The following is a 15,316-nucleotide window of genomic DNA, read 5'->3' on the forward strand; positions in this document are numbered from 1 at the left end:
GCATAGGTGAAACAAGTCCTAAAGAGGAGATATATTCATAGAAATTACACATTTTTTTTTTTTTTTTTCAAACTATTCGCCATTTCCCGCATTAGCGAGGTAGCGTTAAGAACAGAGGACTGGGCCCTTTTTCAGAATATCCTCACCTGGCCCCCTCTGTTCCTTCTTTTGGAAAATTAAAAAAAAAACGAGAGGGGAGGATTTCCAGCCCCCCGCTCCCTCCCCTTTTAGTCGCCTTCTACGACACGCAGGGAATACGTGGGAAGTATTCTTAATCCCCTATCCCCAGGGATAAGAAATTACACATACCTTATATATTTATGCAGTAAGATAGATTGGGAAATGGAGTTCCATAGCCCAGAACTAGGTCATTATGGTGAGAGGTTCTGTGCAATTTTTAGTGAAGGAGTAGGAATTAGGGGTTGCTTTCACCTCAGATTGGGAGAGAACATTAAGAAAGAAGGAAAACCAGTTTAAAGAATATGTCAAAAAGCAAAGGAGCTTCAAGATGTACAATGGCAAAGATATAGGTGACACTCTAGCCACCTAGCTTTTGTTAGGTATAAAAGAGCTAGGAACAAGCATCAGGATAAGGAAGGAAGAACAAAAAATGACAAGAAGTATGTTATGGGCAAGGCAAGGGACAATGCAAAACCTTTCCAAAGAATCATCAGGAGTCAGTTGTCACTCAAAGGTCAGCTTATCAGGCTGAGGGATACCAAGTTGAATTGTTGAGGATAATGTAAGGCTATGTGAGAATCTTAATGACAAGGTCAAAAGTGTTTTTATTGTGGAAGACACTATAACCCCTACAGCAGTGAGATGGAGTGGAAAGGTTTTAGAAAGCATTGGACATCTGGAAAAGACGTTAGCAAAATAGTAAAAGAGCTGAACCCACACAAGGCTCATGGTCCTGATGAAATTTCACTATATGTGTTTATGATTTGTGCAGGCAACATTAGACAAACCTCTTTAAATGTTCTTCAAGATGTTTATATTGAGAGGCAAAATGCCACAGGACTGGAAAAAGGCAAATGTCATACCTACCTATAAGAAAGGAGACTGAGAAGAGGCACTAAACTACAGACAGGTCTCAGTTTTGAGTGAATTCTGCAAGGTTTTGGAAAAGATGACAGAATATATTTATAAGGTAAATGGATAACTATCTGCAGAATAGAGAATATTTAAATGAAAGACAGCACAATTTTAAAGAAATAAGGTACTTTGTAGTAAACCTCTGATAATTTCTATGGGAGAGTAAGCTTTTTCTTAGACAGCTGGGAAGCAGGATGGATTCTTTGTATCTGGAGTGCTAGAAAGGAATTGATGTTATATCACATGGGAGGCTGATTAAGAGAGAGAATCACCAGGTAGGAATAAAGAAGTAACTCTTTTTCTAGTGAAATTTGTGGTTCATATTAGATAATTCTCGTAAGATTTAAGGAAAGTGATATTAATACATTTTATCTTTTGTGTCAGTATTGATGGTTATGCTTTCATTTGTATTATTGCACAGTATTATTAGTGTGATTTTATACAAATATTTATCTTGGTTACCAGTTTCCTACTAGATTCTTATTAGATGAAAACCTGTTGATCTTTTGACCAGTTGTAGAGTATTGATCCTCAAAATGGAGGTCAGAATAATAGAAAATTAATGATTTTGAGAAGACCTTATTTCATGAATGTTGAGGGGAATAGCATTTTTTGTCAATTTACCATTAATTTTGTTTATACAGAATTGTAAGATTTAAGTGGATAGTCCTTCTAAATAGATCCCCAGACCTTATTTTTTCAAGAACAGAATAATTTAGGGAAGCACAGCTTTGCAAGCTGTACAGAATTTTGTGAAATTCAAATGCATTTCATCGTATATTATTAGTATGTAAGATACAAACTGAACTAAATGTCTGATTACTTAATTTCAGCAAAGTGGTGAAGGCCGAATTCCAAAACCACCAAAGGCACCAGACAAGCCTCTGATGCCTTACATGAGATACTCACGCAAGGTATGTTAAGTGATTTAGTGTCTTTTTATGTAGTTTTTTAGTAGATATCTTAAACTTGTCTATTGTGGTGTGTAATTGTAGATATATTCAAGCTCTTCATGTGTAAATTGCAGGCAGATCTTAATGGCCATACAAACAGATTCTCTCCATTTGGTTTCATAATGTTTAGTCAAGATTCATTCACATTTCATAGTAGAATACCCCCCCCCCCCCCTCTCTCTCTCTAAAAATAAAAAAAAAATATATTTTTAGCAATTACAGTCTACCAGACTACAACTTGTTTGTAAGGGTCAGTGATGGTCAAGGAGGTGGAACTGCACTTTATGTAAAATCTTACCGAAACTCCCCAGAACTCAGACTACAGCATCTGTCGCTATTGAACACATGTGTGTTCAGATTAGTACAGAATCTTCAAAACTTTATGCAAATGTCATCTATAAATGTTTCAGTCAGTCAGCAGATATTGATACTCACATGCGAGAGTTTGCAATGAGTATTACAGGATAAAGACTTGATCATTCTTGATGATTTTAATCTACCAGAAATCAGCTGGCAAACTACCTCATGTGTAGAGAGTAAGTCTGCTAGACTTATCAGCTTTGTCAAAGACAGTTTTCCTTACCAAACCATTAGTGAGCCAACAAGGGAAGCTAATGTAGTTGATTTAGTTCTTGCATCCCAGGAGTTCTTAGTAGCTAATACACATGTTGGAGAACATCTAGGCCAGGGCTATTCATTTACTTTAGGAGTAGGGCCAGATTGTGAAGCTCAAATTGATGGAAGGGCCATACATTCATTTTACCTCCTTTTTTTTCTTTATGCATTTCATTCAACTAATTATTACAAGTGATCACGTTTCATTCAGCTAATTAATACAGTTGGTCATGATAAAGACCTGTTTATGTAAAATTTTGTAAGCACATAGATAAATAATTTCATGAATTTATTTTGATTCCTTTCGGTCTATCAGAGGGCCAATGAAAAACCATTCAAGGGGTGGATTTGGACCATGGGCTGCCAATTGAATAGCCCTGATTTAGGCATTTGTGACCATAACATGTTTAGGTTCGACATAAATATCACACTGACCCCTAAAACCAGCACTATTACCTCTGACTTTAAGAGGGCAGATTTTAATGGGCTGCATGATACATTAAATAGTCTCAACCTTGTTGGTTCATGACCAGAGGAATTATGGGCCAGTTTTGTGCATCGTTTTATGCACCATCAAGTCGCATTCATTTCCAAGCATGACAGAAACAATAAAACCTACAACAAGCCTGAATAGTGCTCCCTGGATATTGCAAGAGCTGTTCAGCACAGAAATAAAATCTCTAAGCTTAAGAAATCATACAGTGACCCAAATATTGCAATGCAATATAACATAGTCAGAAGACATGTGAAAGTCCTTATCAAAGAAGCCAAGAGATCATACAAGTGAGTATTGCAAGAGATAGTAATAGAGATACTGAGATTTTATGAATATATCAATAATAAGAAACATATAAGGAGTGTAAAAGGGCCCTTAGTATATGAGGATGGGAACCCAATGTGGAAGATAAAAGCATAGCAGCAACCCTGAACAGGTTATTTTAGTTTTGTTTTTACACTAGAAAGCAATTATATGAATTTTTGAGACTGATGAATAGCACTCACATGATACAGGAATTTACTGTAACAGTTAGAGAAGTACTAACACGTAATTTGAAGACTAATAAAAGCCCAAGTCCTGATCCTTTCTATCCACATGCAATTAAAATCATCAGACATGAAATTGCCGAACCATTAGCCCATATTTTCAATATAGTCCCACAGGACGTGGGACTGGCAGATGTCAGTCCTGTATACAAAAAGTGAATGCTGCAAATTGCCTGGTAATTACTGTCCTATTCGCTTCACATCAGTTATATGTAAACTTCTGGAGTTGATTAATAGTTTTTAAATCATGGCTTATCTGGGACAACACAGCCAGATCAATAATGCATAGCATGGTATTAGAAGTTGCAGATCATGTCTTACAAACCTCCTTGAATTTTATAAAAAATTCAGTACCCACAGTAAGACAGAAGTAATGTATATAATATTTCTGGACTTCCAGAAATCATTTGACAAAGTCCCCATGCTGAATTGATGTGCAAAGTCTGGGCTTTTGGGATTACTGGTTACATAAGAAACTGAATAGAAGCCTGGCTACTTGATAGGAAGCAGAGAGTCATAATGAATGGTGAATCATCTCTGTGGTCACTCATTACTAGTGGAGTTCCCCAGGGATCTGAACTTGGGCCTATACTTCTCATCATTTGTATTAACTTCATTGACTTCCATTTAACATCAATGAATACCAGCTGTTACAAGTAGGAAAGCAAAACTAAAGATTTGATTATGAACTGATGGTCCTCAAGATAAAGGACATCCTTAGTGTAAGAGATCTAGAGGTCACTGTCTCCAGTAACTTTAGATTCTTCCAGAATTGTAGTGAAGTCACCAAGAAAGCAAATAGGATGTTACTATTTATTAACAGAACCCTTATGCACTAAAGCAAGGATGTGATATTGCCACTATGCATAAGCCTAGTCAGACCACCCCTCATATATGAGATGCAGTTTTGGAACCCCCCCCCCCCCCCCCCCCCCCCACACACACACACACACACACACACACACACACACACACACACACACACACACACACACACACTCAAGTAAGGATATTCTTGAATTGGAAGCAGGGAAGTGAAGAGCAACTTGATTGATTCCTTCTTGGTGTAACAGACCATTGAGGAGAGACTGCAAGACTTAAACTTTTTCTCCTTAAGCAGGAGACTTGTTCAGGGGAAATTTATAGAATGTTTCATTATGAATTCGGATGTCAATATTGAACATTTCTTTACAGTAGTGCCAGCATTGCTGACAAAAGGAAATAATTAAAACTTAGAGCTCAGTGAGTTAATCTGGACTGTATGAAATATTTGATCACTGACTACATTATTGATGCATGGAATAAGCTCCTAGAAAATGTTGTTCAGAGAATCACTCTTTAATATCTTCAAAATTCGGCTTGATCATCACTTGTCACACTTCATTATTGAATGATTTGTTTGATCAGTCATGATGCAGTGGTATATCATGTTACTTTTTCAACCACTGATCTTTCTCTGGCTGTGCTGCATTAACATACCAACATTGATTAGCTCATATCACCTAATCTGAGAGGGTAAATAGATTACTGTATCATTTTTCAACATCAGGAATGATATAGGCATGATAAGTTGAAAGGCTGGAGCTCAACTTTATCCTTTGTGTTGTCTCTATAACAAAAAGCGAACCTTACTTTGCCCTTGTCTGTACTATACATGCTTCATAGTTCCTCTTTGCCCTGTGAATGTTACTGTGCCTGTGTTGATACATATTTCAACTGAAGCACTCATTGTGTGCATACCTCCCCTTAGAATCTTGATTGAATATTTACATTTTGCTGACTATCTGATTGATCCTTGCCTGTTTTACTACTGTAATAGAATTACTGTAGCATTATCTTTTCCTTCTTGTTTACTGAACCAGACTTGCTTCAACCCATGCATCCCTGATATTTTATAGTTTCAAAGCATTTTACTTTAGTAATCTGGTCAAGTTTTCTAAGAGCTTAGCCTTACATCATTCCATCTGCTTGTTGTTGATCTTTCACTCTGGAGCTCCCAAGCCATTTTGCAGCATTGTTGATTTCAAGCTGATTCACAAATATCGTCAGTTATCCACTAAAATATAAAAGTATTTAGATTACCTTTATGTGTCAATACTTCAGCATAGAAATTGTATTAATGAAAAAAAAAAAATTTCTGTTATTATACTTGATCGCCATTTCCCACATCAGGAAGGTAGTGCAAGGAAACAGACAAAGAATGACCCATCCACTCATATACACATATTTATTTATTTATTTATTTATTTATTATACTTTGTCGCTGTCTCCTGCATTAGCAAGGTAGCGCAAGGAAACAGACAAAAGAATGGCCCAACCCACCCACATACACGTCCACACACTCACATATACATACCTGTACATCTCAACGTATACATATATATACACACACAGACATATACATATATACCCAGGTACATAATTCATACTGTCTGCCCTTCTTCATTCCTGTCGCCACCCCGCCACACATGAAATAACAACCCCCTCCCCCCGCATGTGCATGAGGTAGCGCTAGGAAAAGACAACAAAGGCCCCATTCGTTCACACTCAGTCTTTAGCTGTCATGTATAATGCACCAAAACCACAGCTCCCTTTCCACATCCAGGTCCCACAGAACTTTCCATGGTTTACCCCAGATGCTTAACATGCCCTGATTCAATCCAACGACAGCACGTTGACCCCAGTATACCACATCGTTCCAGCTCACTCTGTTCCTTGCATGCCTTTCACCCTCCTGCATGTTCAGGCCCCGATCACTCAAAATCTTTTTCTCTCCATCTTTCCACCTCCAATTTGGTCTCCCGCTTCTCCTCATTCCCTCCACCTCTGACACATATATCCTCTTTGTCAATCTGTCCTCACTCATTCTCTCCATGTGACCAAACCATTTCAAAACACCCTCTTCTGCTCTCTCAACCACACTCTTTTTATTACCACTCATCTCTCTTACCCTATTATTACTTACTTGATCAAACCACCTCACACCACATATTGTCCTCAAACATCTCATATCCAGCACATCCACCCTCCTCTGCACAACTCTATCTATAGACCATGCTTCGCAACCATGTAACATTGTTGGGACCACTATTCCTTCAAACATACCCATTTTTGCTTTCCAAGATAACGTCCTCGACTTCCACATATTCTTCAACGCTCTCAGAACTTTCGCTTCCTCCCTCACCCTATGATTCACTTCTGTTTCCATGATTCCATCTGCTGCCAAATCCACTCCTAGATATCTGAAACACTTTACTCCCTCAAGTTTTTCTACATTCAAACTTGCCTCCCAATTGACTTGTCCCTCAACCCTACTGTACCTAATAACCTTTCTCTTATTCACATTTACTCTCAGCTTTCTTCTTTCACACACTTTACCAAGCTCAGTCACCAGCTTCTGCAGTTTCTCAACTGAGTCAGCCACCAGTGCTGTATCATCAGCGAACAACAACTGACTCACTTCCTAAACTCTCTCATCCACAACAGACTGCATACTTGGCCCCCTTTCCAAAACTCTTGCATTCACCTCCCTAACGACCCCATCCATAAACAAATTAAACAACCATGGAGACATCACGCACCCCTGCCGCAAACCAGAATTCACTGAGAACCAATCAATTTCCTCTCTTCCTACATGTACACATGCCTTACATCCTTGATAAAAATTTTTTACCACTTCTAACAACTTTCCTCCCACACCATATATTCTTGATACCTTCTACAGAGCATCTCTATCAACTCTATCATATGCCTTCTCCAGATCCATAAATGCTACATACAAATCCATTTGCTTTTCTAAGTATTTCTCACTTATATTCTTCAAAGCAAACACCTGATCTAGACATCCTCTACCACTTCTGAAACCACACTGCTCTTCCCCAATCTTATGCTCTGTGCATGCCTTCACCCTCTCAATCAATACCCTCCCATATGATTTCCCAGAAATACTCACCAAACTTATACCTTTGTAATTTGAGCACTCACTTTTATCCCCTTTGCCTTTGTACAGTTTTGCCAATCCTCAGGCACCTCACCATGAGTCATACATACATTAAATAACCTTACCAACCAGTCAACAGCACAGTCAACCCCTTTTTTAATAAATTCCACTGCATTGCCATCCAAACCCGCTGCCTTGCCAGCTTTTATCTTCCGCAAAGCTTTTACTACCTCTTTTCTGTTTACCAAATCATTTTCCCTAACCCTCTCACTTTGCACACCACCTCGACCAAAACATCCTATATCTGCCACACTATCATCAAACACATTCAGCAAACCTTCAAAATACTCACTCCATCTCCTTCTCACATCACCACTACTTGTTATCACCTCCCCATTAACCCCCTTCACTGATGTTCCCATTTGTTCCCTTGTCTTACGCACTTTATTTACCTACTTCCAAAACATCTTGTTATTCTCCATAAAATTTGATGATACTCTCTCACCCCAACTCTCATTTGCCCTCTTTTTCACCTCTTGCACCTTTCTCTTGACCTCCTGCCTCTTTCTTTTATACATCTCCCAGTCATTTGCATTATTTCCCTGCAAAAATCATCCAACTGCCTCTCTCTTCTCTTTCACTAATAATCTTACTTCTTCATCCCACCACTCACTACCCTTTCTAATCTGCCCACCTCCCATGCTTCTCATGCCACAAGCATCTTTTGCACAAGCCATCACTGCTTCCCTAAATACATCCCATTCCTCCCCCAATTCTCTTATGTCCTTTGTTCTCATATACACACATGTATACATAAACACCCATACATGCACATATACATACATATACATATACTTACACATACACAGACATATACATATATATACATGCACATATTCATACTTGCTTGCCCTCATCCATTCTGAGAGCAACCCCGCCCCACAGAAAACAGCATCACTACCCCCTGCTTCTGTGAGATAGCGCCAGGAAAACAGACAAAAAAGGCCACTTTTGTTTACACTCAGTCTCTAGCTGTCATGTGTAATGCACCAAAACCACAGCTCCCTATCCACATCTAGGCCCCACAGACGTTTCAAATGCCCTGGTTCAGTCCATTTACAGCATGTTGACCTTGGTATACTTCATCATTCCAATTCACTCTCTTCCATGCACGTCTCTCACCCTCCTGTATGTTCAGGCCCCAATCGCTCAAAACTTTTTCTTTCCATCCTTCCACCCCTAATTTGGTCTCATACTTCTTGTTTCTTCCCCCTCTGACACATAAATCATCTTTGTCAGTCTTTCGACACTCATTCTCTCCATATGTCCAACACACTATCTTCTGCTCTCTCAACCACACTTCTTTTATTTCCATACATTTCTCTTACCCTTTCATTACTTTCTCGATCAAACCACCTCACACCACATATTGTCCTCAAACATTTCATTTCCAACATATCCACCCTCCTCTGTACAAACCTGTAGCCCATGCCACACAACCATATAACACTGTTGGAACTACTATCCCTTCAAACATACCCATTTTTGCTCTCTGCAGTAACGTTCTTTCCTTCCAAACATTCTTCATTGCTCCCAGAACCGTTGCCTCTTCTCCCACCCTATGACTAACTTCCACCTCCATGGTACCATTCACTGATAATTCCACTCCCAGATATCTAAAACACTTCACTTAAGTTTTTCTCCATTCAAACTTACCTCCCAATTAACTTGTCCCTCAACCCCACTGAACGAAATAACCATACTCTTAATCACATTTACTTTCAACTTTTTCCTTTCACACACTTTTCCAAACTCAGTCACCAACTTCTTCAGTTTCTCACTTGAAGCAGCTACTAGAGCTGTATCATTCGGGAAAAACAACTGACTCACTTCCCAGTACTTCTCATCCCCAACAGACTGCATACTCACTCCTCTCTCCAAAACTCTTGCATTTTCCTCCCTAACCACCCCATCCATAAAAAAATCAAATAACCATGGGGACTTCACACACCCCTCTTGCAGGCCGAGATTCATTGGGAACCAGTCATTCTTCTCTCTTCCTACTCGTACTTATGATGTACATCCTTGGTAAAAACTTTTCACTGCTTCTAGCAACTTATCTCCCATACCATATACTCTTAAGACATTCCACAAAACATAAATGCTACATACAAATCCATCTGTTTTTGTAAGTGTTTCTCACACATTCTTCAAAGCAAACACCTGATCCACACATCCTCTACCACTTCTGAAACCACACTGCTCTTCCCTAATCTGATGCTTTGTTCATGCCTTCACCCTTTCAATCAATACCCTCCCATATAATTTCCCAGGAATATTCAACAAACTTATTCCTCTGTAATTTGAGCACTCACTTTTATCCCCTTTGCCTTTGTACAATGGCACCATGCATGCATTCTGCAAATCCTCAGGCACTTCACCATGATCCATACAGGCATTGAATATCCATACCAACCAATTAACCACACAGTCTCCTCCTTTCTTAATATATTCTACTACAGTACTATCCAAACTTGCCGCCTTGCCAGATTTCATCTTCCACAAAGCTTTCACTCCCTCTTCTCTCTTAACCAAACCATTCTCCCTGACCCCTCACATTTTGCATGCCACCCTGACCAAAACACCCTTTATCTGTGACTCTGTTGTCAAACACATTCAGTGAACTTTCGAAATACTCACTCCATCTTCTCACTTCAGTCACTACCTGTTATTACTTCTCCACATGCTGCCTTCACCGATGTTCCTATTTGTTCTCTCGTCTTACGTATATTGTTTACCTCCTTCTAAAACATCTTTCTATTTTCCTTAAAGTTTAATGATACTCTCTCATCCCAACTCCCATTTACCCTCTTTTTCAGCCATTGTACCTTTCTCTTGACCTCTTGCCACTTTCTTTTATACATCTTCCAGTCATTTGCACTTCTTTCTTGTAAGTATTGTCCAAATGCCTCTCTTTTCTCTTCAGGCAAGGGATCAGGCATATTGTACTTGGAAAAACTCTCCTTCCTGTGGCTTCCATTCGGTTTTTTCTTTGCCTTTAATTGCTTCAAGCACATTATCCATAAATCAAAGCATTTCTTTATTCAAAGGAAATGTGATAACCTCTCCTTGTCATCCACTGATGGTTCTTTCTGGTCTGTAGCTAAGGGTATCTCTAACAACTTCTGTCACTCTACCTTCCCTTCTCTTTTCCACCCTAATTGTACAATATGTGTCTTGCTGGTAGACAAAGCACCTCTCATTGGTTCGTGTTTCCCCTGTAACTCCACCTTGGATGACTCTTAACATTCCTTCACCCCCTGATGCTCATCTCACTAATCCTATGCCCCTTCTTATAATCTCTTTTTGGACTGTCCAAAAAGTGCTTCTTTCTCTGGACACAAACAAGGATTATGGTCCCGATGGTATCTTTCCCCATGTACTGAAGGAGTGTTCTCAGAACTTGCACCTGTACTTGCTCGTCTGTTCCATTTGTGTTTAAAAATCAAAACTTTTCCTTCTCCTTGGAAGCATGCACTGATACATTCCTTTCCTAAGAAGGGTGACTGTTCTGACCTGTCTAACTTTTGTCCTGTCACTTTGACATCTACCATTTCCAGTCTTTGAATCCTCCTCAATTCCCATGTCCTTAAACACCTCGAAAATCAGTATTCTCTCTGGTCACCAGTATGGCTTCCATAAAGCAAGATCCATTGGTGATATTCTTTCCTGTCTTACTAATGTGTGGTCATCATCCCTGAAAGATTTTGGGGAGTCATGTAGCTGCCCTTGACATATCTAAGGCTATTGACACAGTGTGGCATTGGGGTCTCATCTCTAAGCCCCCCTCTTGTGGCTTTCCTCCAGTCGATCTATCTCTGTGGTTGATGATGGATCAGCCTCCCCCTTTTCTCCATCAACAGCGGTGTCCTTCAAGGTTCTGTCCTGTCCCGTACACTTTTTCTCCTTTTTTTTCAAAAATTTCCTATCCTCCACAAACAATCCAATGCATTCATATGCTGTTGACTCAACACTGCATTCATTCAAATCCTTCAGCTCTGCTCCCTCTTCTCTCACTCGATCTGAATCTTGACACAGCTTCCTCAATAAATTTTTACTTGGACAGGAAAGTACAGTAGGGTTGACAAATCTTGTTAAGTTTAATGCCTCCAAGACACAGTTTCTACCCATCTTTCTGTCGAAAACTCTTGTCTCTGACGGTTCTGGAGTTCCACCTCTTGGCTCAATGAACATACTTGGTATTACTGTAACATTCTCTCTTTCTTGGAAACCCCACATTACTGTAATAGCTAAGTGTGCCCCTCAAAAACTGGATGTCCTATTTGGATGTCAAAACGTCTTCTCTTCTGAACAGTTGGTCTGTTTTTACAAGGAATTGATTCATCCTTGTATGGAGTACTGCTCTCACATTTAGGGTGGTCCTAGCTCTGCATCCTTACCTTACAGAGTTAAGTTGAAAGAAGTCCTCCTTATAAACTGTTTCAGGCTAATTTCTAAACTTGAACCCTTGCCCTATGCCACATTGTTGGTTCACTTTCCCTCTTCTATAGGTAATACTTTGGGTTTTGCTCCCGAGAGCTGGCCTCTTGTTTACCCACACTGCTAGACCATGCAATACTCATTAAGCTGCTACATCACATGATTATTTTGTGGCTGTCGGCAACTCAAGGGTGGCTGTTTTGATACCTGCTTCTTTCCCTACACATCAAAGCTTTGGAACTCTTTACCTTCTCATGTCTTTCCCAATAACTATAACCTGGCACATTTCAAAAGGCAGGTTTTCACTTTCTCAAAAATTCTTAAATACTTTCCCTTACCTTTTCTTTCTCTATATTTCAGTTAAGGCCCAGTCTTAATGTGGACTTTTGTCATGACTGGAGCCTTCACATAAAAAGAAAATGCCTTATTACCTAACATTCAGCTAACAACAAAACACTGGTTGCCTCATGCAGAAGGATGGCAGGCTGGATCTGGGTGACCTTCGAGACAAGGAAAGGAAAACTAATGATGATATAATTCATGGTGCTTATTTTTCACATCAAGGAAAGGAAAACTAATGATGATATAATTCATGGTGCTTATTTTTCACATCACCCTGCAAGTCTGGTGAATTTGCACAATTAGAAAGTGTTCAGAGATCTTTCACAGCCCACATGAATGCAGGAAAGGAACTAAAGAACTGGGAACGACAAATTGTTTCATTCTGACATCACCCTGCAAGTCTGGTGAATTTGCACAATTAGAAAGTGTTCAGAGATCTTTCACAGCCCACATGAATGCAGGAAAGGAACTAAAGAACTGGGAACAACAAATCTCCGTGGGATTATATTTTCTAGAGAACAGATGGGAGAGACATATCAACATCCATACATGGAAAATCCTATAATTTATGGTTTCCAGCTTACTTTTGGAAATATATCCAGCTTGGAAATGCATCCACCTGGCATGACAGACATGGAAGACTTTGTAAAATACCCCTAAGATCCAAAGGTGCAATGTGCTCAAAAAGAGAGAATGCCTGAAATGTAAATCTCTGGGGCCTAAGATTCTCCAACGCTTGCCATTTACCAACAGAAACAGCATGGGAAGCATAGTAAAGCTCAAGAATGATTTGATCAAGTACCTACAGATTACACCAGACCTTCTAGGCTTTGTGTGCTATTTAGGCCAAAGGACTGTGGCTTTTCAGAGCTTAGTAAACAAGTGACCCAATGCAGCAGCCTGGGCCCCAGCCTGTGGGATGAAGACCCCTAAAGACTTCACTTGGTATTCACTAGGTATAGGTTCAGAGGGAGATAGGAGTGGTGGATTAAAATCTCACTCATCCAAAGATGAGTTAGAGAAAAACAGTGCCAAAAAAGAACAGCTTTATCAGTTGGAGATTTAACAATAGATTGTTCAGGTTGGAAAAGATGAGGAAAGGTTGAATTACAAAAGATGTTGCAGATGCTTTAGTCTGAGGATCAGAAAGACTTTTCAATAGAAGTCAAATCACTACACTTTCTTTTTTTAAAGGGCATGTCACTCTTCAAAGAACAGCTTTGCAGTTATTCTGAGCGTAAGTAAAAGTAGAATATGTTACTGGCATTTTGAGGGTAGATAGAGGATGGGTGTGGCCAGTTGTACTAGAAATAAGATTGTGGTCAGAGGACCCAAAGGGGGCAGAATTGATGTATGTATTGTAGGAGGGTTCATAGGTGAAAATGAGGTCAACCCTACCTCAGCTTGACATGGCATACCCTTAATTGGTGGTTTGGTATACTGTAGGTTAGCAAAGGATGAGGAGTTTAGCCCACCGAAAGCATAGAGGAGGTCACCATTACTGAATGGTAAATTTTTTCTATTTTTGATATAACACCTGTTCCTCCATCATGCATGGATTTCAACACCTTAAAAATGTTACTCATGTCTGAGGTGACCCCTTACTTTTTTCCTAGAAATGGTTTGTAAAGACAGGAAGCATAACAAGAATGGGATAAATGATTCACCATGTTCATGAAGCATGTGGGGAGACAATAGAATTAGCTCAGAGGGCTGTGAGAGTAGAAAATGGTTTTTCATCTTTCAAAACAGTAAAAGTTTTTTGCCATGTGATGGCATCTACAATTACTGGTGAAGAAGAGAAATGGGTTTGTAACTGTTTACTCTTTGGTGCTTGCTTTTATTCTTTTATTTTGTGGATGAGGTAACCTTTGTTATGATATTGCAAAATGATTGAGTAATCATAACTGTTATTGAATACTTGCACTTGCATGAAGTTATCAATCTTTTCTCAACTTATCAGTAGATTTAATCTAAAGATTTCTTTGGCATGTATTGAGGCTTAAAATTGCATGATGATTTGATATGACCATATGTAAGTACATGTGGGTGAATGGTGTTGTGAGTCAACAGGCATTAATGGGTTATGTGCTCATTGAAAGACATGCAACGGGAGGTTGTTAGATGTGAAAATGTTGAGAGTGGCAGCCGTTGGATGTCTCATCACCTCTTTGTGGAGGTGAGTGTGCATATTTGTAGTGATGGTTCTAGGAAGAGAGGATATTGTTTGGGTGAAAGAGGTGCAAGCGAGTGATCTTGGGAAAGAGGACTATGTGTAAAGATACCAAGAGAGATTTAGTAGAGTGGCATAGGATGAGATTACAGGAGATAAAATATGGGGAGCGTAAGGTATTTGGGGATTGGGGAACCATTGCGTACGTGTATTAGTGGACTGTGAGGCATGTTTGGTATGAGATGGCATAAAGAGTGAGGGAGGATCCTGGGAGTTGTTAGTGAAAAGAGAGGAGATTGTGAAAACCTTACATATGATGATGTGTGGCAAAGCAGGTGGAGTGGATAGGATTACAGTTAAGTTTCTCAAGAAATTAGGTGCCAGTGTTGTTGATTGTTTATTCAGACTGCTCATTGCTTGCATGGTCTAGTATGAGATGCCTGAGGAATGGCAGTATGTCTACATAGTGCTCTTATGTAAAGGGAAGAGTGACAAAAGTGAACATACCTGATTGAGAGGATGGGAGCATGTGCAGAGCATCTGATTGGGCAGGAATGATGTGGCCTCAGGAGAGTTAATGGTTGTAGGAAGCAGGCTTTTGCTTCAAAGAATTTGTGAAGAAATACCTGGGAAAAGAAAGGGAACTTTATGTAG

General features: G+C 39.5%; 1 protein-coding gene across 14 annotated transcripts in view; it reads left to right on the top strand.

Moving 5' to 3' along the window:
• The window catches only part of LOC139758191 (SWI/SNF-related matrix-associated actin-dependent regulator of chromatin subfamily E member 1-like), a 924,800-nt gene that overhangs the window by 429,641 nt on the left and 479,843 nt on the right, over positions 1-15,316 (top strand). For all 14 annotated transcript variants that reach the window (XM_071679412.1, XM_071679409.1, XM_071679411.1 and 11 more), the window contains one exon: positions 1,929-2,009. In XM_071679412.1, coding sequence (XP_071535513.1) covers positions 1,929-2,009 — 81 coding nt within the window. The remainder of the gene's footprint in view (positions 1-1,928; positions 2,010-15,316) is intronic.

This window comes from Panulirus ornatus, chromosome 29, assembly GCF_036320965.1.
Source record: "Panulirus ornatus isolate Po-2019 chromosome 29, ASM3632096v1, whole genome shotgun sequence".
Taxonomy (NCBI): domain Eukaryota; kingdom Metazoa; phylum Arthropoda; class Malacostraca; order Decapoda; family Palinuridae; genus Panulirus; species Panulirus ornatus.